Raw genomic sequence first — 25854 nt, 5'->3', positions numbered from 1 at the left:
TGGCTGCCCCGCGCTGGCCGCCGGCCCCTGGTCCGCTGGCCCGGCTCGGCCCCCGCTTCCGGTCCGGCTCCCGCTCCCGGCGCTCGCTCGGCTCCGGCCCGGCCCTGGCTGCGGGCGGCGAGCGCACGCCCAGCCGACTGCGGGACTCTTCCCCCGCGCGGAAGGCCACACCGCCGCGGACGCCGCAGCGCCTCGCTCCGCCCGGAGAGGCGCGGCGGAGGGATCCGCCGCTTGATTTATCATCAAAGTTTTGCCCAGGCTGGGATTTTTTTAAAGCGGTACTCGCAACTTTCCCCCGCCCGGAGCCCGGACGGGGGCGCGCGGGGTGGGGGCGGCCTCCCCTGGACCGGGCTCCGGCACAAAGCGCCACACCTGGGCCTCGGAGCGCAATCAGCCTCCCACCTGCCCCCGGATCCCGCGCGCCCATAGGGGAGCCCCAACTTTGCTATCTGGGTGATGCCCGGGCCCGGGGCCTGGAGCCAGGCGTGTGTGAGTGTGTGGGGGGGGGGGGCAAGGCACGTGGGAGCCGGGGCTGAGACCCAGAGGCCGTCAGGCGCCCCTGCGCGCAGCCCCAGGCCTTGGCCTGAGAAGCAGGGGCCGCAGTCGGGGTCCCCAGGAGCCGGGGAAGAAGGAGCGCGACGCCGCCTCCCCGCCGCCGCGGGGGGTGGGGATTAAGTCGTTCCTCTCCCTGGGACTCAGTTTCCGCGTCCACAAAATGGGTGTGAGGCGACCCAGTTGGTGGGGCGCCTTGTAGTTTAGAGACGTTGGGGCTCCAGGCGGGGGGAATCGGATCGCCCCCTTCTGGACGGCGAGGCTCCTTCCCCGAACGGAGGAGCCTGGACGGACGAGCGCGCGCGCCCGCGGATGTGTGTGCATGTGTGTGCGAGTGTATGTGTGCTTATGTGCGTGCATGTGTGCGCGCGAGAGGTCCTGTGTCTGGAGGGGAGAGGCTCGGAGCCACTTCCCGTTCCCCAGGGCGGGCATCCTGCCAGCTCTCCCGACTCCTTCATGGATCCTGTTCCTGGGTTTCAGGAGAGACACCCCCGTCCTGCCCCAGGCCGGGAGGGTGGGCTTGCGGCCCGCCTCAAAGCTGAGGAAGGCCTCAACTCAGAGAAGCCCGAGGCTCTGCGGCGGTGCACGGCAGGGTCGCTCGGGCCTGCGGGAGGTCCCGGGCCTCCTGCCCTTCCTCCACCCTAGCCCGCCAGGGGAGCCTCAGCACAGGACAGCGCCAACCCTGAAGCCATCCTTTCAGCACCACGGACAGACCCCTCGATGCCGCCACCCCCACCCCCGTGCCCCCTCGGCTCTGGCCCGCTTCCCGCTGCAGGCCACAGGTGGATGCCGCAGCCGGCACCCCGCACACAGTTTAAGAAGGGCAGCGGCCTCGGGACGCGCTGTCTTCACATCCACCATGAGAGCGCACAGCACCGCGAACCAGGCCCGAGGTCGCCAGCAACAAACAGCCCCGTTTCCTCAAAACCGAGGAGGCCCGCCCTCTTCCCCGAGCGCACGTGCGAGCGGACGCCGTTTCAGCACCGTGGACAGCGCGCCGGCCCCGGAGCGAGGCCTTCCTGAAGCCGCCACAAACATCATCCGATCCGCTTTCCCCTTCACCTTTCTGGCCCAATTAACCCTCTTTCCTCCTTTCTTCCCACACAGAAGTGGTATTTCGATTTTCCCCGGATGAACCAGGAGCTCATTCATTGATTCACTGGACTCTCCTTCCCAATACAGTAGATGTTGGCGGTCCGATGGAAACGAGGAGGAAATCGAGAATCTGCGATCTCCTCACAGTGCCAGGGCTGAAACTCCAGCCCAAATCCTCTCCAGGGGCTGTGGTGATCAGAGTGTGGTTCAGATGTGGGCTTTCTTCGCTTAAAGTACAGATTGGAGGGAGGGGCTCGGGGAAGGGGACAAGGAGGGGAGAGAGAAGGGGGGATTACAAGTGTCAGACACTCTGGGGGCTGCGGTAGCATGCTGCTTGCTGCTCTACTATGAACCCACTGACCTTCAGGGATTTCTCCTTGCCACAGTCTGGAGCAAGGTTAATCCTCTGACCTCTGAGGCCATATGACTTTAAATAGGCTCATACCAGTCTTCCCTCCCCGGGGCCTGCCTCCTCTCCACTCTGCTCCTGCCCCTATGCACATAGGCTCTCCTTCTCTCTAGCCGAGCCTCCACTGGCTAAGGTCCAGCCTGACCCCCCAGAGTGAGGGATTGCCCATTCCCTCTCCCACCTCCTGAGCTTCCATTCCATCACTGTGCCACAGCACCATGCTAAGAACTTGAATTCCCCCTCCCCCATTTACTCCACCTCAAGGTAGGGTAGGGTAGGGCAGAGTGGTCTCAAGAGCTAGTCTCTTGAGTTTTGAATGCTGCTACTTGCTATGTTACCTTAGATAAGTTGTTTGGCTTTTCTGTGTCTCCATTTCCTCATCTACAGTAAAAGAATAATAGTATCTCCCTCACAAGATTGTTGTGAGGGTTAAATGAGTTGCTACATGAAAAGCACTTAGAACAATGCCTGAACCCAGGAGATAACAAGCTGACTATTATGGTGGTGGTTGTTATTGCCTATGGATTAGGAAACAGAGGCTTGGAAAGCAAGGCAGTGATACTGTAGATTCCAGAGTCCATGGTCTGTCCTAAGTCCTAAGCACCTCAAATTCAGCCCATCCCCTCTGCAGCATAGGGCAGTGAGTCTCAGAAAGGACAAGTGACTTCCTCAGAGCCACACAGCTAACCATGTCCTGTCAGAACCAGGTACAGATCCTTTGCATCCCACCTCCGGACTCTCTCAGCACATTGTACTGTCCCATTTGTATTTCCTGCAGCACCTACTTAAACTGTGATTTACACTTTACATTGCATTCACACCCCTGATCTCACACAATTCACATAACAACCCCTGAGGCCAATATTATTACTTCCCACCCACATGGGGTGATGCAGAGAGGTGGAGCATAGCCAGATGTGAGGGTAGTATTCTCCGCCTGTACTCCTTTCCTGTGCAGTTGTCTCTTGTCTGCTTCACCCAGCCAAAGGCAAGTGGCAGACACGGTGGAATTGGAGTGTTATAGAGGCAGAATGTAGACAAAAAGTATCCCAGAAAAGCATCTCTGGGGATTCACGAGGGTTGGGGACTAATGACTCATTCCACTCTGGGAATGCGTCAGGCGAGAGTAAGCCTTCCATCCCCAGAGGTAACTAAGCAAGCATCCAGCATTCACATGGGCGTGTGAAGCAAATATCACTGCTATTTCCCTTACACAAATGAGGCTCAGAAGGGGACCATCATGTCATGTACTTCTGCTGGGAAAAATGATGGTGTTCAAGCTGCCCTCAAGCGGGTGGGCTTGCACTACCCCTTGCCTATGAGCCAGGCTTCCGGAGAGTCCTGGCCCCCCCTCCCCTTCCTGTGAGGTGTCACTTCAGCACCGTGGCTCTGTCAGTGGTAACAGCCGTAAGATTTGTCCTTTTAATCCAGAATCAATAACAAATTTCATTTAAAAATAAATTAAACCAGGCATTGGAAATCATTCACCGTGTGGGCCGGGGCCTACGGAGCATCGTCTAAATGGCTTCCTTTCGCTCATCTATCAATGTCAAGGGCAGGGGTGGGGGGAGATACCTGAGCGGCCTGATTCATGGAGAAACTACTTAAATGTATCAGCCCCTAACAATGAGCAATGTAAGCCCAGAGCCGCACCTTTTAACACACCAATAACATGGGAGCGAGGCTTCATGGGAGCTTATCGAGACCCCACGGTCACTGGCTTCCAGGAAGCCCATTTGTAAGAGGGAACAATGGCTTTAGTATGGAGCTGCCTAATTTCCAGAGTGCATTACTGAGCTCTGAGGAGCAATGGAATTCTATTAAAGTCTTATCTGCCACAGGAGGGTAGGAAGCCGGCAGGGAAATCCAGACTTGGCACAGACATGCCCAGAAAGCACCAGGGCTGACCCGGGAAGGGCGGGGGGGTGGGTTGTGAACCAGCCTAGAGTGAAGGAGGAAGGTGGGCGGGGGCCCGGATGTGGGAAAATATGTACATTAATAGAGCTCCGGTTTCCAGCGATTACGTTTACATCAGCGAATAAAACTTGGCAATAAAACATCCAAGCTGCGTCTCAGACAGCATTTCCTTTTACAGCCCGGTGTATTTCATTCATTATAACAGGAGGCAGGGAGCCCGAGGTGTCCCCATTTCTCCCCCTTTAATTAAATTTCCTAAATTACTGCCCAAGATTTGGATAAAAGAAAAGACTTACAGCTTTACTAATCGTCACTGGAGGCTCCGGGCCCAGCCCTGTGGTGGCCCTGGTTGCACTGGGTTCCAACATTATTAAAGTGAAATACTGCGGGCTTCACTTGCCTGGACTCTCGTTTGGAAAGGGAGATATAGCCTGGAGAGAGAAGTTGGCCCCAAATCAGGCTCTGGGGCTGGCTTTCCCTTCATCCTGTGTGGGCTTGGGTAAGTGACTGTCCCTCTCTGTGCCTTATAATTTTTTTTTTCCTACCCCCAAATGACCCATCTGAAAAGCTGGATCAGTGCTGGGATGACTTGGGCATCAATTGTTAATGCCTGGGCTAACCCGCAGAGATTCTGACCACCACTGGTCTGCTATGAGGTCTTGGTATCAGGCTTTAAAAAAAAAAATCTCTAGGCAATTACAGTGCACAGCTGGGGCACAGCACACTGGCTGAGACAGACTTTGAGGTGTCGGTGGCTTCAGAGGCTCTGGGAAGGCTGGTTATGCTTGAGAGGGCACTCTCTCTCAGCGTCTCTACCTGGGTTTGGGGAGGGACCTGGGAATGTGCTGGCTCACTCACTGGGCGCTGGAGCTGTCTAATGTGGGGACAGAGTGGCCACAGTGAGAATCAGGTGGAGGACGTCTTCTCTTCCTAGCCTGGGGTCCTGCCAGCCCTCGCATGGGGGAGCCATCTGCCCACCCCAGCTCAGCTGGAGTGCGGAGCTGGGGGCCAAGCTGTGAGCTGCCCACCAGGTCTGGGTCACCTCTCCTCTGATGATGAGCTTCTGTTCTGTGCCCCTCAAAGCTGTGCAGGAGCTCTGGTGGCCTCTGTAGATAGCCCGTGGCCTTGTCACAGAAGCCTCCGGGCTGCTGGATGCCAGCGGCTCATCCCTAGAATCCTAGCTATTCAGGAGGCCAAGATCTGAGGCTCACCCTTTGAAGCCAGCCCAGGCAGGAAAGTCCAGGAGACTCTCATCTCCACTAAACTACTTAGAAACATCCAGAATCAGTGCTATGTATGGCTCAAGTGGCAGAGCACTAGCCTTGAGGAAAAGAAGCTCAGGGACAGCACCCAGGCTTAGAGTTCCAGTCCCAGGATCAGAAAAAAAAAAAAAAAAAAAAAAAGCCTCCAGGCTCGGAGCCTTCTAGAAAGGCCCTGAGTCTGGCAAGGAACCAAAAACAATGAACTTTCTCAGGCCCGGGCTCTTCACCTGTAGCCAGATGCTCTTGGGCTGGGACTTTGCCAGTGACAAGGCCCTGTCGTGAGAGTGTTCTAAATATCCAGATCTGTCCACATAGGGTGGGCAATGTCAGTCTACCCTAGCGTTGTCACTGTCAGACCCATGCTGGCCACTGGGAATAAAATGAGAGCTGTGTGTATAACTTAAAATTTTCTAATAGGCACTTAAAAGAAAATGTATTTTTGTGACCTGATATAGCAACATATCATGCATAATCATGTAAGCCATGTTTTGTTATTTGTTTATTTACTTATTTTGAGACAGAGTCTTGCTGTGTCGTCCAGGCTGGTCTAGAACTCACCACCTTCCTGTGGGCTAGGATCACGGGTGAGGCACCAACAGGCCTCAGAAGGATTCTCTAGCGGCAGCTGAATACTTCCCATTCCAGCATTTTCCTGGGACTATGAGGAAGTTGGGTAGGACAGTCTATAAGGTCCCTCCTTACTCTGGCGTCTCCATTCTGGGATGTGAAGGAGGCTGTCAAGTAGCAGGGTCTGTACCTTGGAGGAGGGGCTGCAAGGTGACACACCAGGACAAGGAAAAGGCAGCTATCCAACAGGATGCTTCTTGCCTCCTTGCGAGAAAGTGAGTTCACCACTGCTGGAAGTTGGCAAGAAGGGGTGTGGCAGAGAGGACCCCTGAGGTGAGACCACATGACCAGGCCCCTAGCTGGACCACAGGAAGGCTCTAGGGTGAGTCTCCGCTCTGTCCTTTTGGCTGTCTGACGATACGCTGGTTTGGCTACAAATCTCAATTGTGAATCTAGGAAATGAAGGTGTGTGTACCAGTCCACTTCGCAGGAGAAGATGCACAAGACCCAGAGCAGCATGAATGTCTGACAAGCCAGTGCCCCGGGGAAGTCCCAGGTGAAGGTCCCTACCACACAGGGAAGGCTTGGCTGCGAGTCCCCCGCCCAGCAGAGCCCGGTCCCCAGTTACAGCTCTCAGGGTGCGCTCTGTGTGAGGCCTCGTGCCTACGAGCTCTGACTTTGACTCTGGAGTCTGGGAGACTGGGCAGCCTTCGCTAGCCCCTTATCATGCGGGGTCTCCTGAAGAGCCCCCCACCTGTGAATGTTCCCTCCTCTTTCCAGTCCCTCGTCTCCATGCAGGGAGCCCCATCCTTTCCACGCCTCCCAATCACAGCAAACTGCCTCATCAATCATGTTCTCTCTAATTAACTTCTAATTTACCTCTTTAGTCAAATCTGTTTACAATCAGAGACAAGAAAACACGCAGCAGCCTGAGGTATGGATGAGGGAGCCGGCGCCAGGAGCCTGGAGGATCAATCAGCCTCTGACCAGGTGGGCGCCTGTGAGGGCTGAGGGCCTGAAGGGCTGCGGTGGGGGTGTCGCTGGGTTCAGTGTCCTTGTCCCCACAGGGGCACCTAGCATCCCTTCCCAACTCTGTGTATGTGCACACGTGTGCACGCATACATGCAAGCCAGTAAAGGACCTGTACCTAGGGCCTGCCTGTTGTCCCTGAGCTTTTATTTAGCTAGTTGGTTGTAGGGCTTGAATTCAGGGCCTGGACACTGTCCCTGAAATCTTTTGCTCAAGGCTAGCACTCTACCACTTTGCCCCAGCTCTGCTTCTGGTTAATTGGAGATAAGAGTCTCATGGGGACTTTTCTGCTGGGGCTGGCTTTGAATCACGATCGTCAGATCTGAGTCTCCTGAATAGCTAGGATTACAGGTGTGAGCCACTGGTGCCCAGCCACTGTCCCTGAGCTCTGTCACTTAAGGCTAGTGCTCTACCTCTTGAGCCACAGCCTTGCTTCCAGCGTTTTTGGTGCTTAATCGGAGATAAGAGTCTTGTAGACTTTTCCTGCCAGGGCTGGCTTTGAACAACAATACTCAGATCTCAGCTTTTTTAATATCCCTGGCACTTGGCCTCCGGTTTGTTTTTTGTGGTTTGGATGTTTCAATGTTCTGAAACTTTGAACTAATCTCAAACGTACCAAGAAGTTGCACAGCATGAGACCAGCCAGTGCTCTCCAACACTGCAGTGTTTTCTGAAGCAATACACACGCTGGAACTGGGCCATCAAGGTGAAACGCTGCTGCCCTGTCACCTTAGTGAAGGCTTGAGGCTGTTCTAGGCCCACCATGTCATGTTCCGACCACATGAACTTGACCCTATCACCCTCCCAGGCCCAGCTCTGAGTCTGGAGAAGGAGTGGTCAAGGAAAAATCCCACTCTGAGGGTTGCCTAGGAAACAACATGGTGGCTGGGGTGTCATCGCTCTCTGGTCTGGAAGTGGCCACAGACATTTGTTTCAGGCCACACGGGACCCCTGAGGCTGTGCTCCCTACGCAGAGAGTGAGAACTCAAAGCTCAGAAAGCCCGAGGCATTTTTCTTAGGCCCTTGGCCCATGTTGAGGAGACAAGCTGTGGAAAAAACTGAGGGTAATGATTATTAATGGTGTAACAATTATTCCGACCATAAAGAACCAGCAAGGTCACCTGGGGGGGAGGGGGGACGTTCGCATGGGGGGGAGGGGCTGGGAGGCTGAGGGAGGACCAGAGGCTGGTCTGTGGCCTGTAATGGCCTGTGGCCCATGACAGATAACGACTCTGTCGAGGGCAGCCTCTCCCACAAGCAGATCCCCTCTGTTCATTTGCCTGCCCACTAGCCTATTAATCCATTCATTGATTCGTTCAGTTGGCCCTCACCCCATCCTCTTTCTGGAACATTCCTCTAGCCCTTCCCATGCCTACTCCTACAAGTCTCAGTGCAAATACCCCTTCTCCTCAGAAGGCCTTGGGAGACAACTGGAAATGCCTGCCACCCCTCACATCTCTTTCTCATTTATTAATTTGTTCATTTTCTTCCCTCAGAAAGGATTTCATGGGTGACATTATACAGAAAGGAATGTACTCTTTACCAGACGTATGTAACTGACACCCCTCTGTGTACCACCTTTCTAATAGCAATAAAAAAGATTTTTTAAATGAAGGAATTATATCAGTCGGGGCTGAGGGTGTGGCTTACTGGTGGAGTGCTTGTCTGGCATACACTAGGCCTGGGGTTTGACCTGCAGCACTGCGAAAGTAAATAAGCAGATAAAGAAATGACACCACCTGACTCTCATTTTGAGTTTGTTGTGTTGCTCAGTCTTTCTCCCCTCTCAGGAATTCCTTCAGAGCAGGGATTGTGGGCCTCACTTCTGTTCCCCCCCCCCCACTGGCCCCCTCCAGAATCTGCTCCACACGGAAACAAGCTCTGTAAACATGGTGGATTGAGCCTTGACTTCACTTAGCGTGTTTACCTTGGTGATACCAACAAGTGGAAGGTGGAGATACAGGCAGAGGTACAGGGACTCCCCCCCCCCCCATGCCCCGCCCTCCCGTTCACAATCCGGCTCTGGGTATGATCACAGACTTTCATGGCGGGCTGGGCCAGCAGAGCCAGCCTCCTGTGCATGGCACCACTAAATGGGGCTAGAGCTTTGGGCATCTGGCTGGAAGACGGACAGGAATCACAAGACCCCTCCCCAGCTCCCGATGGAGCCCTAGCTTCTGGTCAGGTAGGTATGGGGGTCAGACCCACGCTGCCTAGTCTTGCCTGGCCCTGCTTCTCCTGACGGTCAACCTGAACTGACAACTGTCTTTCATGATGTTGTTGGAAGGCTCTGGAAGGATACCTTGCCCTTGCCCAGATCGCCACATCCATGTCGACGCTTCCTCACTGACCGTGGGAGCCTGGCTGGTTGCTGGGGGCAGAGGGGAGGTGTAGATGTGAAGGAGAGGGTGGGGGGCTCTCTTTAGGGAGCAGGAGGCCCCGCATGTCCAGAGGCCTCCCGATGACAGCTCTGGTGACAGGGCGGGTGCCGAGGCTGTCCCCAGGCCCTCCGGGCTCATTTTTCCCATTCCTCACCTGTTTCTCATTCTAAATTGTGCAATTAGGCGTCCGCAGTGCTCTGGTTCTGTTCCGATAGAATTTGCCTTGTTTAACCGGGATTGCCTGGCTGTTTCTGACAACTGCTTTTTTCTCACGAAGGAAGGAAGGAAGGAAGGAAGGAAGGAAGGAAGGAAGGAAGGAAGGAAGGAAGGAAGGAAGGAAGGAAGGAAGGAAGGGAGGGAGGGAGGGAGGGAGGGAGGGAGGGAGGGAGGGCTAGCAGGGAACGGAGGGAGCTGGGAGGAGGCTGGGAGCTGGCCTCTTAGCTCAAGTCTACTTTCTCCATAGACTTGCACGTGACCCAAGGCCTGTCATTTCTCTCTCAGGACCTGTTTGCCCATCTGTAAACAAGGACCCTGGTGGTCTCCGAGCTGAGACTTTGAAGGCAGGGTATGCACCTGCTTTGCCCACCATGTCACAGCGGGGTTGGGCTGAACCCGGGGATGCCACCCACTCTTCTGCTGGAGGAGATGAGGTGTTTAAATCCAAGGTGGTGTTTTTATAGCTGTGTTCTTAATTGTAATTGCCATTTAATTAGATTAATGATCATTAATAACACTAATAATGTAGTAGTGTCCTTTGTATGGGACAATGACACTGCAGAGAAACTGTCCTGAGCTGGGCTTCAAGGGACACTCCCTTCTCCCCCCCCTCCCCCCCACCATCCAGCCTCCTTCCTTCTCCCCCTCCCCCACCACCTCTCCACCACATGTGCTTATGGCACTAGGCTGTACTGGCTGTGTGTCACACAACCCCTCCATTAGATCACACGTTGTTCAGGAGAGCAGAGAACAGGCCGGTGGTTCTCATGTCCCGCAAGGCACTGGTACATGCTAGACAGAAGAAAGGAAAAGCAGACACATCGAGAAACGAGAAACAGGTAGATGGCGGGAGAAACAGGAAGGAATGACCTCCATTTCTAGCAAGGCGCGGCAGCCAGGTGCCTTGTAGGGAAACAGCCTCTGCCCTTAGCTCCTCCCCCTGGCCAGGCCTGGCCCACTCGAACTCCATGATAGACCAAGAAAGACGGGAATGGCTTTGAGACTCCCTTACTTGACAGACATGTCAAGCAAGCTCTAGGAAACTTCCAGGTTTCCTCTGGATCTTCAGAACAGGCCTTGCTACCCGAATTTCCTAAGTGGGTCCCGCACAGCCCCCAGATGTTGCCTTTGCTGTGCCCACTTTTGTCTTGTGCACTCTTAGAGTCTGCACCCGGCAGCTACCCTACAACCTTCCACAGCCACAGGCTTAATGGTCCCTCGTGAGTCAGTGCCAGTTCCTCCATGAAGCCCACCCAGAAAAAGCTGTTCTGCACCCACACTGCTTCTGTGCAGCTTTGCACTCTCGGGAACCCCAAATGTAGAAAATGTTCTTGGCTCCTCTTGAGCTCTGAGTTCAAGTCTCCGTCCTCACCTAGAGCAGCTGTGTGCACGTCTGGCCTCTTGCCTTTCCTGAGCCCCTGTGTTCTCATCTGTAAAGTCAGGGGTGAATGAGAACTTGCCAACTTTGGGTCTGTAAGGCCACAGCTTGGAGGAGGCCCTTCCCATGTGCCTTCTGCCTTCTTGTTGTCTCTCCCAGAAGCCCCTTCTGCCTTTTGGCTTGGAGAAATCCTACTTGTCCTTTAAATCTGGTGGTGTAAGGGGCAAGAACTCTCCAGAACTCAGACACAACTGTCTATGTTCTGTTCTCAGGCATTCCATATCTGTGTGCTGACCTTTGGGAGCCCAAGTTGGTGCTTAAAGGTGACAAGGGACCAGAAGGGTTGTGTGTGTGTGTGTGTGTGTGTGTGTGTGTGTGTGTGTGTGTGTGTGTGTGTGTGTGTTGATCACTGTCTGTTTTCCAGCCAGGTACCCAGGGCTCTGTCCTATTCAATAGTGCCTTGTGCAAGAGCCAGGTCCTGCTAGCCCTGCCCACCCTGAGAGTCCGGGATCACACCTGGGCCAGGACTGAGCAGGGAAGGCAGAGTCTTCACCTTCATCTCCACCTTCCACACTGAATGAGTGAAGTCAAGGCTCAATCCACCATATTTGTTGAGCCTGTTCCTGTCTGGAGCAAGACCCTGGGCTCTGGGGGGGGGGGGGGGACAGAAGTGAGGGCCACAGACAAGAATCCAACAGTCCCCGCTCTGAAGGAACTCCTGAAGAGAAAGACACCGATCAAACTGACAAACCAACCACACCCCCTAGTTCTTTTGCTTTTCATGTTTGTCTTTCCCAGATAGGGTCTTGTGCTTTTGCCCTGCTAGGTCTTGGATGTCAATCCTATCTCTGCCATCCCAGTGGCTGGGATCGCAGGCAGGAACCATGATGCCCCATTTCCATATGCACCTTTTAATCTTTCTCAGTTAGATTTTTGCTTGTGGCTGTTAGCAGCCAGAGCCTATCCTTAGGCCTCATTCTGCAGAGGGCTGGGGCGAGGCCAGGAGTGAAGGCCAGCTGGTCTAGACCATGTCCTGCTGGTCACTTAATAGGATTAACTGGTAGTGAGGGGTTCCGGCAGGTGGCCAGCTGGGCCTGTGCACTTGGCCAGGCGTTCTGGCCCAACATCCACTGGCTCGGGGAATCTCCAGCCAGCTGCTGAGGGACCTCAGGCAAATTCCTTGATTTCTCTGTGCTTCCTTTTGACCCATGCAAGAGAAGTGGGCATGGCAACCCCTTGGGGACCAGCAGCCTTCAGTTCAGAGACTGGCTGATGTGTGATCACTCAGGGAATTTTCTTTCCCCATCCTTCCAAACTTGAAGTTTAATGATCTATAGGCACATAAAACACAACCCCAGTCTCAGAACATTTGAAACCACCAAAAATGGATTGCTGTGGTAGCAGACATCTGTGTGTTCATCCGCCTCTGCTAATTATGGGCTGGTCTATACCCTAGTTCTCTGGAGCCCTCAGTGTTCGCATCTGTAAACTGGGCTGGCGAGTGTCGGGCCCGGATGTGACATCCAGGGTTTGGCACAGAGCTGAGCAAGCAGTTAGTGCTAAAGTAGGTAGCCATTGCCATGGCAGGTTTTTGTCCTCTGTGCCTGGCAGTCACCGGCGCTCACAGAGGCTCTGCTCCTTCCCTGTGCACATGTTCCAGAAATCCCTCCGAGACGCCCCTGTCCCAGTGGGGGAGACTGAGGCTCTGCTTGCTGGTGACAGGCCACCCCATGTCCCTGTCCACTGTGGTGTCGTCCTGTCCTAGTGTGCAGGAAGAGCAGGCAAGGGTGACCAACCCTTCCCATAGGGGGCACAGGAAGACTGAGGGAGGGTTCCTGGCCTGGCCCCTCCAGGGTGTGGGGCAGAGTCGGCTGGGAGCACAGCGAGGCAGGGCTGAGGGCAGGCAGGCAGATTTATGACAGCCTGGCTTCTCCCCTGCAGCGCCTGCTTCTAATGAAATTTTACGGCAGGTGGAAATGATACAACTCCACAGCCCTAAAAGCACTTCTATTTATTCATTAAAGATATTTATATACCAAGCAGCGCTCCAAGGCCCCACCCGGCTCTTGCTGGGCCAGGGAAGGGCTCCCAGGCCTCTGTGCTAGGGAGGTAGCCAGGCAAAACAGCTCCCTGTGCAACAATCTGTCTCAATGAATCCCCAGGCCCTCCCTGGTCTCCAGTTTCTGCCCCTCCTGCCTAGGGCCTCTTCCCTGGACCAGAGAACACCGCCCCTGCTTCCATACTGCCCGTCTCCCGCTGTCCGGTGAATGGATGGCAGGTGGCAGCAGGGTAGCATGGGCTGGCAGGGGGCCTGGCTTTCAGTGTCCAGAGGAAACAGCAGTGAGATGATGAGACCAGAGCTGGCCTCCCAGGAAAGGAAACCCCGGGGTTTCCCTGGGCCCCTGCCCAGGCTCAGTGCCCTGTGGCTCCACCCTGGCTGCTACCCGGGGAGAAGAGTACAGGCTCCGTCCAAAGCTGGGGACAGAGCAGCGCAAAGTCCCCCAGTGGGCAGGGCAGCCGCCTGGCTTGGTGCTCAGCTGCTGTCTGGACAGCCCTTGGGGGTTGGGTCCTGCCTGGGGGACCCTTCTTTGTAGCTTTCTTGCCTTGCAGTGGGCTCTGCTTCCTGTCATCGGGGACTGAAAGCACCTGGGGGAGGCAGAGATGACGACTTGGCCTGGAGTGACTGGCATGGCCCCAGCCTCTGAGGGCATGGCAGGTCTGGCCTCAAACCAGAGCTATTTGGCCCTGATTGATCCGGTGAGAGGCAAGAAAGCCTGTGTTCCGCCAAGGCCCTGTGACCCCTGGCATCCCAGGCCTGTGTGACACTGCCGATTGTTTCGGTACTCATGGCCTCGCTCATCAGGCTGTAGTGGCAGAAGCCCAGGCTGTGTCCCCGATTCCATTTTGCCTTCTGGGCGGGATCCTCCTGCTTCTGTGGTATCTGGGGTTCATCTCCTAGGGTTCCCCTCCTGGTTTGGGAGAGGCTGGGAGGCAGTGGTCTCAACACCGGGAGGGGGAAGGAGGGAGGCTACAGGTAGGAAGGACTTGAACATAGTGGCAGGAAGGATGCAGTGACTGGTTGGCAGGGCAGGTGGTCTCGATCCTCACCCCTGTAGACAGAACCTCACTTTCTAGAAGTTTCTCAGACTTCTCCCATCCTGTAGGAGCAGCCAGGGCTATGATGGGGGTGCTGCCCCTCCCCAGCTAGGACCTGGGCCGAAGCAGGTGACTACTGCAACTCATGGGTGGTGGGGAGAAGCAGGAAGGAGGGGGCCTTGCGCAGCTTGGTGGGCTAGTTGCAGGGTGGGGGAAGGGCTGTGCTCGGGAACTCCTGCAGCAGATCTATGGGGAGAGGGGGCTGTGCCTCTGATGTGCTCTGTGCTGCCTTCTCCACCAGGTGGGAGGCAGCCTGGCTCTGCCATCAGGAGTTCGTCAGGTGCACTCCTGGCTCTACCAACTTTGAAAACCACAGTGCGCTTGATCTGGTTTCCTCATCTGTGGTGTGGGGTTGAAGAAAGTGCTTGCTTTAGTAAGGTGGGGAGACGAGCTCTGGGGAAAACACCAGGCCCCTGGAATGATCTCCAGGAGCATTAATTGATATGGCGCCCACCCTGCACATGCCCCTGCTACCCTGATCACCCCACTCCCAAGGGAGCAGATGAACACCCCACGGCAGGTCTGCTCCTCGAGTGGGAGGGTGAGCAGGGACAGAGCACATATTGTGGGGGGCTGGGGGAAGCCTGGCCGTGGAGCTTGAATACTGCAGGGACAAGTGAGTATGTGGTGGGTAAAACTGGAGGTCCAGAACTGGGAACAGGCGGGGTGCCTTGTGTTAAGCCACTTTATTCACTTGCTCTGAAGGGCGGCTTAGCTAAGGAGCAGGGGTGGCTTCCAAGGACAGAGCTGTGGGCCAGGCCCACAATCTGGCCCAGGGATTTGCAAAGTCCAATCCGTGTGGGCTTTCAGCTTATACCAAGGGCATTTGTTACCTAACCAAGAAACAAGGTGAGTGGGAAGAACCTTGCCGGCTTTCCCCAGCCCCAATAACCAAGGGCCACCACTGTGAGGCCACCTACATTCCACGCACAGATTGAAAAATGTCAGCCTGCCTTTACCGCTGCCGCTGGGTAAGAAAATCTCATCAAGAAGTCTTGCCTCTGAGGAAAGCGAGTCTCGCCTCCCTGTTGACACTGACTTGAGGCTTATGGTAATGGCAGGAGATGCCACCTGGGCACTGGGCAGCTGTGGGTGACGGAAGGATGCCTCCTAGCTTCCCGGGCAACGCGGTGCTCTCAGATAAAGGAGGAATGCAGCTGCCTGCAAATCCATCTCCATTAGCCACGGTCCATTTTGCCGCTGAATTCGGGTGTGTGGACCACTGCAAACGAGTGCGGAAAGGAGGCAGGAAATGAAGCTCTTGTTCCTGCAAGGCGATTCTGACTGCCATATTATCGTAAAGGTTACGACAGCGCTGTGTCTGGATGGGAAAAGGAACAGTGGCCATCTGGAGTGGACACAGGAAGGATGTGAAGGGGGCAGGATCAGATGCAGGGCTGGGATGGTGACCTAGGTTACTAGTAACCTACGTTTGTGTCTTGTATCTAAAGATCTCTACTGAGGGGCTCTGAGTTCAAATTCCATTACTATACAAGAGGAAAAACTACAACTGCCAGGCACTGGTGGCTCACACCTGTGATCCTAGCTACTCAGGAAGCTGAGATATGAGGACTGAAGTTCAAAGGCAGGTTAGTCAGGAGAAGTTGAGAGGCTCTTATCTCTAACTACAAGCCCAAAGTAGAGTTTCAGCTCCAGCAGTAGAGTATTGGCCTTGAGCAAAACAGCTCAGGGACAGCACCCAGACCAGAGTGCAAGTCCCAGTAATAGGGAAAAATGGAAACAGAGAAAAACTCTAACCTTCGCTGGGAGTGTGGCTCAAATGGCAGAGCACCTCCCAGCAAGCATGGAGTCCTGAGTTCAAACTCCAGTACTGCCAAAAACAAAACAAAACATGGATCTCCTTAGCTTCGTGGAGTGGGGAGCTGGAGTGTGAACTTTCTGCTAATCCTGTTTCCTTGGCCTCTCAGCCCCTGGGGTGGTGCACCCCTGTACCCCTGGGATTATAACCACCCTCACACCCAATGGGAAGGGAGCTGTTCTCACTTGTGATCACAGGGTCTCTTGGAGGCAGACAGGGTCTTCAGGCAGGCTGAGTGATGGACAGACGGGGCTGGGCTGTGTAAAGCCTACCTCTCTGTGCTGGTTTCTGAAAGGCCTGTGCAGAAGCCTGGATTTCTGTAGGGAGGCCCACGGTGGGAAGACACCACACCGAACTTCAGTCGAGAGGCAGAGGCTGCCTCTGTGAGGAGGTCTGGGGTGTGGGGTGCAACTCCTCCCTGCAGACTTCGTCTAAAATAAAACTTGAACAATTGCAAGCATCACTTATCTAAACACCAATAAAATTTAAAAGTACAGGTGAAGGAGTAACGATGTGTAAAGTATCAACTTCAGCTGGAAAAGTCCGGGATGCTATAGGTCACATGCGGACACGCTCTGTTCTGCGGATTCATTAAGCTTCGCATCGACAGAGGGACGGATCGAAGTGCAGTATCAGCCAGCGTCCACAGCTGAATTCCCGGTAGAGGTGGCTGGGGATGGGAGAGCGCACATGCGGCCCCAGACCTCGCTTTGCGCAGGGGTTCTGCAAGACCTTTGTTACCCTGCAGCCTGCAGCCTTGGCACGGCTTCCTGAGACCAGGGATGACTGTGACAGTGGGGCTGTTGGACAGCTAGCCACGATGGGTGTGAAAGCGGGCACCCAGTATGCACCGCAATGTGGTAACCAGCATGACAGCAGCCTGGTGGGCCCTGCCGAGCTCTGCACCCTAGCTTGGGTGGTCACACTGGGACCAAGGAGGCGCCATCTCACCGAGTGACCCAGTGGCTGCCTGGGAGGCCAATGCTTCACCTGGCATGCTGACTCTGGCCAGATGGTGGTGGTGGTTTCAAGTCTACCCCTTGGGGTTCAGCAAGAGGGCTTCCCTGAGTGGCAGTGCCAGTGCCAGTGCCAGCCACAGGCCCAGCACTCCCGTGAACACACTCTGTGTCTACACAGCACTGCTTGGCCTCCTCCCCACTGTCTGGACCGTGGCTGACTCCTGCAGCGGAGGAACAGCGTGTGACAGAAGGAAGCTCGTTTGCCAGGGGAGCACTGTGCTTTCCCATGCTTATCCCATGAAGAGATGCAAGGAGAGGCCAAAGCCGTGCACCAGGCATGCCCAGCTGGGAGCACCCAGGCCTGTCCACCTACAGCTGCAGCCTCAGCCAGCACCCAGAGCTGCCCAGGGGTGTAAGACAGCAGCACATGAGCCCGGTGCCATTTTTCTGGGGTGGCACTGGACGAGGGGTGCAGTGGTTACCCCTCATCTGATGAGAATGCATTTCAAGACCCCCTTCCCCCCAGAGGGGGCTGGAAATATGGCCTAGTGGGAAAGTGCTCGTCTCATATACATGAAGCCCTGGGTTCGATTCCTCAGCACCATATATATAGAAAACAGCCAGAGCCAGAAGTGGTGCTGTGGCTCAAGTGGCAGAGTGCTAGCCTTGAGCAAAAAGAAGCCAGGGACAGTGCTCAGGCCCTGAGTTCAAGGCCCATGACTGGCAAAAAAAACCCCAAAACCAAACAATGAAATTATTCCTAAGAATGAAAAAAAAAAAAAGAAGACCCCCAGAGCAGGCCTGAAGTTGGGGAGAGACGGAACCTGGGTATTCTATGCTTTTTCCCGTATAAATGTAACTAGAGCGAAGTCTCCTTTATAAACGAGGCAGTAATTGAGAACTACTAATAACACAGGGCAATTACAACAACAAACTTTTAATCAAGTGTGTGGCCGTGGACTCTCTCAAGACACGACGCTGTGAGGACACACACCAGTGCCAGGTCAGGTGCTGACTGGCAGTGTGAGGCATCAGCCAGCCGCCTGGCTCGCACCCTCCACCCACGCTCTGGGGGTGGAGCCCCTGAGGGAGCACTGTGCGCCTGGAGCCCCCCAGGGGAATCGGATGGCTGGGGGCACTCATCCAAGGGCATGCAGTCCACGCCCTGCCCGGGGAGATGGAATGAAGAGTGCCAGCCTAGGGCTACAAAACTAGTTTTCATCTGTCCAAAGCGGCACAGCCGGGGTCCCCGATGCATGGCTGAAGGTCTAGAAGTTCTCCAGCAAGGCCAGGATGCGCTTCTGCTCCGCCTCCCGGAACTCAGGGCTCCGGCCGTCCCCGATGTTCTCCGCATATTCTAGGGAACAGGACGGGGTGGTCAAGTGGGATCTGAGGCAAGAGGTCCAGTGGGGTGCCTGCGGGGGGCTATGCCCATGCTCTCCGCCCAGGCACATCCTCGCCGCACCCCTCACTGGCTCACTCAGTACAAACCCAGTGCTGTGCACCAGCCTTTGTGTCCCTCCAAGTCCACACTGACGCTTACTGCCTGGCGCAGCGGCGTTCAGAGGTGGCCCTGAGGAGGGGGTCAGGCCCCACCTGCCTGGTTGAGGTTAAAGCTTGGGAGGCTTTTCTGTCACTCTGCCATACAAGGACTTATTTTTGGCCTTCTGGCCCTCACCAGACAGCAAAGGTAGCATCGTTTCTGTTCTGTACAAATCACCCAGTCTCAGGTGTTTTGCTTCGGCAGCATGGGAGATTGGATTGAGAGAGGCGATTACTGGGCCAGCGCCCTTCAAGGATGTGGTTCCCAGTACAGGGGCCCTACCAGCAGCATTAGCCTCACAGGGGTGGGGACTTATTGGAAATGCATATTGTTGGGCTCACCCCAGACCCTGTAGATAGAAAACCCTAGGGATGGGGCAGGCGTCAGGTGAGAATAAAGAAATGATCATGAGAAAGGGAAACCAGCTGGAGGTGGTGGGTACCACTGTAATCCTGGCATTCTGGAGGCTGAGGTAGAAGATGGTGAGTTCCAGACCAGCCTCGGTTCATAGCAAGACCTTATCTTAAAACTAGAGATGGTTCATTGAAGGAGGACTTGAACCAGGCTCAAGTGACCTTCAAGTTACCAGCTGTTCTTTACAATAATTAGCTAGGGGCTGGGAATATGGCCTAGTGGTAAAGTGCTCATCTCATATACATGAAGCCCTGGGTTCGATTTCTCAGCACCACATATACAGAAAAAAGCTGGGTAGAGCTGTGGCTTAAGAGGTAGAGTATGAGCCTTGAGCAAAAAGAAGCCAGGGACAGTGCTCAGGCCCTGAGTCCAAGCCCCAGGACTGGCAACAAAAACAAAACAAATAAAACACAATAATTAGCTATACCCCTTCTCATTCCCCAAACAGGTGCCTGGCTTAGGGAATGGGGTAGGGGGAGCAAGCGGCTCGGTGCTTCCTGGGAAAAGCAGGAAAAGGAAGGAGATGGGCTGGGCGCCGGTGATTTATGCCTGTAATCCTAGCTACTCAGGAGGCTGAGATCTAAGGATCACAGTTCAAAGTCAGCCTGGGCAGGAAAGTCTAGGAGACACACCTCCAATTAACTACCAGAAAACAGGAAGTAGCAATGTGGCTCCAAGTGGCAGAGTGCTAACCTTGAGCAAAAGAGCTCAGGGACAGCCCCTAAGCCTGAGTTCAAGCCCCAAGAGGATGGGGCTGGGCGACTGGGCTCCCCCTGCCCTCCGAGGGCCAGCAGCATGCATAGAAGTGACACACGGCTCAAGCAGGCTGTCTCTCACAACCCTGAGTGACCTTGGGTGGTCTCCTTGGCAAACGAGTGTTAAGTTCCTGGCAAATAACAGATGTTGGAGAAACATCAGCTTCCTCCCCAGCCTCCTCTGCTAGGAAAGCAACATCACACTCCCCACAGTGTGACAGAAGTCCCACCTGTCCTTCAAGGCCATCACAGGAGATGCCTTCTCCTGAGCCTGCGCAGGCTGCTCAGGCTCCACCAACCCTGGGCTTGACTTTGCAGTCATCCTGTGCTGTCCCTCTCCTGCGGGAGCCTTACCTAGCTAGATTCCCAGCACAGCCTGGCTGGAGGCCACCTGGTAGTAGGGCCCAGTGAATACGCGTTCTGCTTGCATCTCTGCCCCCTGATGCCAGCTGGGGCCTGGTCTGGGACAGAATCATGGAGCTCATGCAGGAGGCTTCTTTCTGCGTTAGAAAACATCTGCTAATCCAGATCCACAGTCTCAAGAGAGCAGAGGGGGTGAGCACCCCGCCCCGATGCTGGGAGAATAATTGTGCTCCAGTTTCTTCTTCCTGTCTCCTCCTTCCTGTTTATTACTTTGGACATGTGCTGGAAAATGGGACTTGGGATTCAGACATGTGCCAGCTGTGTGCCTCCCCCCAGAACCCCTCCTCCTGTGGGAGGACCATCCATCACCTCCAACAGCAGATGACTGTGAGGCCTCCCTTACAGCCTGGAGGAGAGGAGAGGAGAGCCGCCTGGCCGTGGGGCCCTGGTCTCCCCCTCACAGGCGAGTGATGCCCATGCTTCCCAGAGATGAAGAATGGCCAGCAGAGCATTTAACACTCCAGAGGCAGGTGGGAGCCTCAATGGACTCAACTACCACAGCTCTAATGTCTCCTCAGACTCAGGCAGGAGAAGATGCCGGGAAGAGTCAGAACCTTTGGGTCAGTGATTTTCCAACAGTGAAGCCAGCTTTCCTGGAGGGATTTGATCTCGGGACGTGCAAAGCAGAGGATACAGAGCCAACCATTTGCTGGGAACAAGGCCTGCCACCCTTATAGATGCTGCCTTGTTATCTCCAGGCCTGGGACATAAGGGTATCAGGGAACTAAGGCAACTGAGAGAAGAGCTGGAACCAGAACCCCAGAACCTGTGGTAGCAGCCAAAAATGCCACCAAAAAGGTACTGGGCATAGGGCTGGCCCCCCAAGTGGTATCTTCTTCTGTTCCCCACCATGTGAGCCTACAAGGCCTCAGCAACTTGTAAAAGGCCAGCCTTAGCCAAACTCTTGTGGTGAGGGGTCTCTGTGACCGGAACAGGTGTGGGGTGGGTTATTGGGAACCCATTCTCTTAAGAAGCCAGGCCACAGAGCTGGCAGAGCTTTTTCAGAAATGGGAAATCGGACTGCAACTACTGTGGGCCAGGTGACTGGCCAGGGCCCACAGCCAGCTGGCCAGCCACAGAGCCAGGCCCAGCCTCCTGCAGGAGTGGCCCCTCCCTGCCACGTGCCTACTCTAAGACCAGGTCCCTGGTTCCCCCATGCTTTGTTCTAGAGGAGACTCCTGGCTGGAGCAGATCTTGGTGGTGCCAGCTACTTCTGGTTATTATAGCTGCTGTAGTAGTTGATAAATATTGAACAGATTCCTCCCAGAGGTCTTGGGGAGTTCTCTGTTCCTATCTGAGTCTCTCTCTCTCTCTCTCTCTCTCTCTCTGTGTAAGGGAGGGAAAGGAGAGATGCTTTGAAGGGAGACCTATGGATGGGGAGAGAATGCATGAGGATGGGGGGGTAGATGAGCAGTTGGCACGCACAACTCGCTTCCCCTCCCCAGCACTCTCAAATGCTCTTAGAATAAAGGCTTTGATGGAGCTCAAAACCAGGCAGCAGTGCCGAATGCATAAATATTAAAGCCAACTTTAGACAGCAGGTTTACTATTCAGACATGGAATACAAGCTGTTCTGTTTATGCGAAGAGGGAGAGGAAGGGGACAGGGAGGTTGGCGGGGTGGGGGTGGGGGCTATCTTCCAGGGCAGGCACCTGGACCAGGGCTCACAGCTGGGTCAGAGTCCTAGACCTGAAGCTTTAAATGCAGAGGAGGGAAGATGGAAGGGAGAAATGAGGGCAGTGGTTCCACACCGAAAAATCCTGGAAGAGGCACTAATAGACAGGACAGGCAGATTCTTGGCTCTATAGATCCCTTACTGACAACAGTGAATTTGTAGGGCTTAAAAGTATTCTTCACTGGGAGGAGAATGCTCTGCTGGGCTGAGGGAAATAACTCCATCAGGAATGTCTTCAAAGTGAACACACTCAGAAGAATAGCGTCTGGCCTGGGTGCTGGCCCACAGCTTTCCTGCATTTGAGTCCAGGAGTCTTACCATGATGGTTCTCACAGGGTGGCTCTTTCCTCCCTCTGTCCTTGGTAGTGCTCCGAGAGGACACTCACTGTGGGAACTGGGCGTGGGTCTCAAGGGCCAGCAATCCAAAGGCTAATCTTACATCTTTGCCAAAGACACCCACATGTCCCTGAGAAGCCTCTTAGCCCTATCAGGAAGCTGGTGACTGAGCTAAAATCACAGGCCTCTCTTCAGGTCCTTTCCTGTCTCCAGAAACCAGTGGCCATAACTACAATAAACAGGCACCATCACAGGCACCCATCATGTCATTAAAAGGTCAACTCCATCAGCTTCTGCCACTTTAAGAATGAGGTAAGGCTGAGGTTATCAAGGCTCAAAGCAATATGGAGATACATGTCGATGGGCTTCTAAGAAGAGATTTCAAGCCATCAAATTGCAAGCACATCAGAGCAGCATGGCTCACTTTCACATGATCTTATAATAAAGCACCAGGCCTTGGGCTCATTCTCACCCATCAGTGGTGAAAGGGGTTTGAGTCAGCAATCCTCCACGCTCTCCTCTGCAAATAGCCTTGGCTACTCCCTGGCACCTGTGTGGTCTTCTGACCACTTACTCTAATTGACTCAATACCTAGGTGACCGGACAGGGCTTCTGTGCCAACACTCTGCACAGGCATGCGCAGTGGGAAGCACCACAGTTTTCACCCTGCAGCTACTTCCCAGTAGCTGACCCTGACTCATGCCTGATGTGTGCGTCCCAGGTCATCTAAGTCACAGAGAGGGCTGCCAGGGATACAGGGAGAGAGAAACTGGGAGTTAAGTTTCATGGGTCTAGAGTTTCAGTTTTGTAGGATGAAAAAAGTTCTTCAGATAGACAGTGCTGATTATGTGATGAATCTGTTACCACACTAAACCAGCCTTCTCTTTCTTAACAACTTGTAGGCATGCACAGGCCAACAGGCACAAGTAGAGCTGGCCTTTGGGCAAGATGGAGCCATCTATGTGTATGGTTCTGTTTGTGTTTGCACTCTTGTTTCCAATGTGACTTGTAATGTGGTTGACAGTGCTGGACCTCTATGCATCTTGGCTCCTGACTGCAGAATGGAATCCACCCTGCTTTTTAGGTCGTCAGAAGACCAGATGTAACACACATCCGAGGTGTGACACAGAATTGGTGCTCAGTGGGGAACCCCTTTACCTGTGGGGCTCTGGACTTCTGGATTTCAGAGTACCCTGAAGCCTGGCCCACATGAGGCTTTAGCAGTGACTGGGTGAGCCCTGCTCTGTGCTGAACGTTTCAAAGGCTGTTGCTGTCCTTGCAGATAGAGCCCAGGGTTGGCCATGCTCTTCCCTGTGTCCTCAGACTGCAGGTCCCTGTGAGGAGCCACAGTCCGCAGGCCCAGAGCGGCAGCCTGTTCCAGGAAGGCTGGACTCTGGGAGCGCCGAGTAAGCAGTCTGCAGAAAGCAGGACTTTAATGAGCCATCAATTATTCCCTGCTCTCTTGGCACCCCCTAACAGAAGAGGAGGGAGGAAAATCATGAGAAGGGGACTGAAAATCCTGGGAAAAGTCCCCCGCTGGGCTTGCCTCATCAGCGTTTTCCTGAGACCTCAAGGGATCCATCAGCTGTCATCCTGCCAGCAAAACTTAGGAAATATGTAGGCCATAAAATCAAAGAAAAAAAGCTTGCATCTAATTAGTATGTTAAAAAAAAAAAAAGGAAGCAGCCCAAACTGAAAAACAAAATTAAAATCAAAGAGGACAGAATGATGAGCTGGTTTTCTTTATGAGGCTTTTTCCCCCCTTCCCCCTCCAGGCTTTTTGATGGAGCAAAGGGTGGAGGGGCAGCCAGGAGAGCTGGTGAGCTTTAAAGGTGGCCAGGGAGCCCAGCCCCGGCTCCGTTGCAGTCTTATCTCTTTGACTTCAAAATTGCCCTCACATTGCGGTGTGCAGCGGTGACTCAGACGTTGCCACCCTGCTCAGGCTGCGGACCCCACAACACTGCCTCTCCTCCTAGCCCCATGGCTCAAGGGTGGGGGCTGTGCCAGCCAGTCTGCCTCCTGTTGAGGGAGGGCCCTTCAACTGGATTAGTGGCACCCAGTGTCCTGCCTTCAAATGCTCCTCTCCTGAGCTTTGATGAGAATAGCCGTGCCTACTGGCCAACAGGAAGGTGCAGCCACTAACTGGATCCCAAAGCCACCATGACCCAACTGAATGCACAGGCACCCCTTCCCCACCTGGTGTTCCAGCTACATCTCTGTGCTACCTGCTGGAGTCCTAGGCAAGTCCACCAACTCCTGTCCTGTCTTTAGACCTCTGTTTAGCCTGGCTGTGCATCCTGAAGCCTCCCTCTTTCCCTCTTCTTCATCTTGAGCACCACACCATCTTGCAGGCCTGGGAGGGGTTGCTACACCCAGTCTCCTGGGCTGTGCACAGTTCACAACTACAGCGCAGCACTTGGCATGTTATAACTCTAGAGTGTGAAGGTTCAAGGGTGGGGGAGGGGAGGGGAGGGCTTGCTCACTCACGCTGCTCTGCTTCTCTAGCACTGCCTGCAGAGCCTGGCGCTGGGCAATACCTGGTGTGTCACCAGCGTCGTGCTTCATTCCCTTCAATTACAGCTGCTCACAGATACATCAGTGTCCCCCCAGTAGACTGGAAACTCCGAGGACAGGTGCCGGGTGACCCTTTTGGATTCCTTCAATACCTATCATAATTCCTTTCAACTGTGCCTAGCTGCCCTGAGGAGTCTAGGAAATGTCTGCCACATTAAATTCACATAAGGGGAAAGTTGAATCCAGCAAATGCTTACAATATTTCTTAGACTCGTCTTACAAGCCTGACCACTCAAGAGCTGAGGAGACATGCTGAACGAGGCAGACAAGGCTCCTATGTCATGCAGCTTACATTTGAATGTATGAGACAGATCAAACGAGGGAGCGCATAAATAGCAACAATTACAGACTGTGATAAGGGCTCCAAAAGAAATGAACAGGGTGCTAGGATAGGGAAACAGATGGAGAGGAACACATGGAGCCGGGACTGAACTTGGAGGCAGAAGTGGCAGGACTCACCGCAGGACTGCCTAGAAGGAAGTACATGGGGGTGGAGAGCGGAGGGGCAAAGCATGGGCAGGAAAAGGCACCTGCACAGGTGGAGACTCCTGTGCTACATCAAATCGCATGTCAGTGCTGAGGGCAACCTGTGCTTCAACAGGCACGGGGGATGAATCAGAAGGGAGGGAGTTCTCATTACCTCTATTTTTCGAGATACAGGTAAGAAAGAAAAACACCCACCTACTATGTGTCAGTACCACTGACAACATGTTTTTCTTTCCTGCTGGGATTCATCTTGGCCTTAAGGGGGGAAGGGCGATGAGAGCACTCCCTAGACACGCCCTTCCCCCAGCCCTAGGGCAGTGTGGAAGTGAGCCACACCTATCTCCTGGGTCTGGAACCAGAAGGGATAGCTTTGAGACCATCCCCCACCTTGCGACAGCGAGCACATGTGCTCCCTTTTCGCGGGCTTTGCCCAGAGGGCGGTACTATGGGAAGTGACATTAGCCCATGAGGGAGGGCCTTGGGAGCTGCTCTTGGATGGACAAGCTCGCCAGCCTATCGCCAGCTCCTGCTCAATCCTCGTCATCATCATTATATTACTGTAAGCCCCTCCCGATTAAACCAGATTGCTCTCCGAAGCGTCTCCGAGATCCGTCTGCGCCTGGCTTCCTTGGTGGGTAAGGAGGGAGGAAAGGGGGATCTCGTTTGGCCGTTTGCACTTTAGGCTTGCCCGTGTCCCTTCACTCCACCTTGGCCGCCCGCGGGTTGGGTGCCCAGGGGAGAGGGTGAAAAGGGGAGCACTGATAAGGGAGTAAGCTTAGTATCCCTGCACCAGGGGAGGTAAATTTAGCCCGGCACTTCCCCAAAGCTAAGTGTTTTGATTTCAGGGATGGAGGTGCAGGGAGAAGACTAAATGCAAGGGGGTAGAGCCAAGGGTAGTAAGATGTTCT

General features: G+C 54.3%; 1 protein-coding gene across 3 annotated transcripts in view; it reads right to left on the bottom strand.

Annotated features, from left to right (window-relative positions):
* Positions 1 to 17588: 17588 nt before the first annotated feature.
* Ctnnbl1 (catenin beta like 1) overlaps positions 17589 to 25854 on the bottom strand; it is a 153828-nt gene continuing 145562 nt past the window's right edge. For 2 of the 3 annotated variants that reach the window (XM_048349168.1, XM_048349166.1), the window contains one exon: positions 17589 to 18097. In XM_048349168.1, the coding sequence (XP_048205125.1) occupies positions 18009 to 18097 (89 nt within the window). In that variant the 3' untranslated portion in view covers positions 17589 to 18008. The remainder of the gene's footprint in view (positions 18098 to 25854) is intronic. The other variant, XM_048349167.1, reaches the window with a different exon arrangement.

Source organism: Perognathus longimembris, chromosome 6 (assembly GCF_023159225.1).
Source record: "Perognathus longimembris pacificus isolate PPM17 chromosome 6, ASM2315922v1, whole genome shotgun sequence".
Lineage (NCBI taxonomy): Eukaryota > Metazoa > Chordata > Mammalia > Rodentia > Heteromyidae > Perognathus > Perognathus longimembris.
This window is presented reverse-complemented; position numbering and strand designations above follow the sequence as displayed.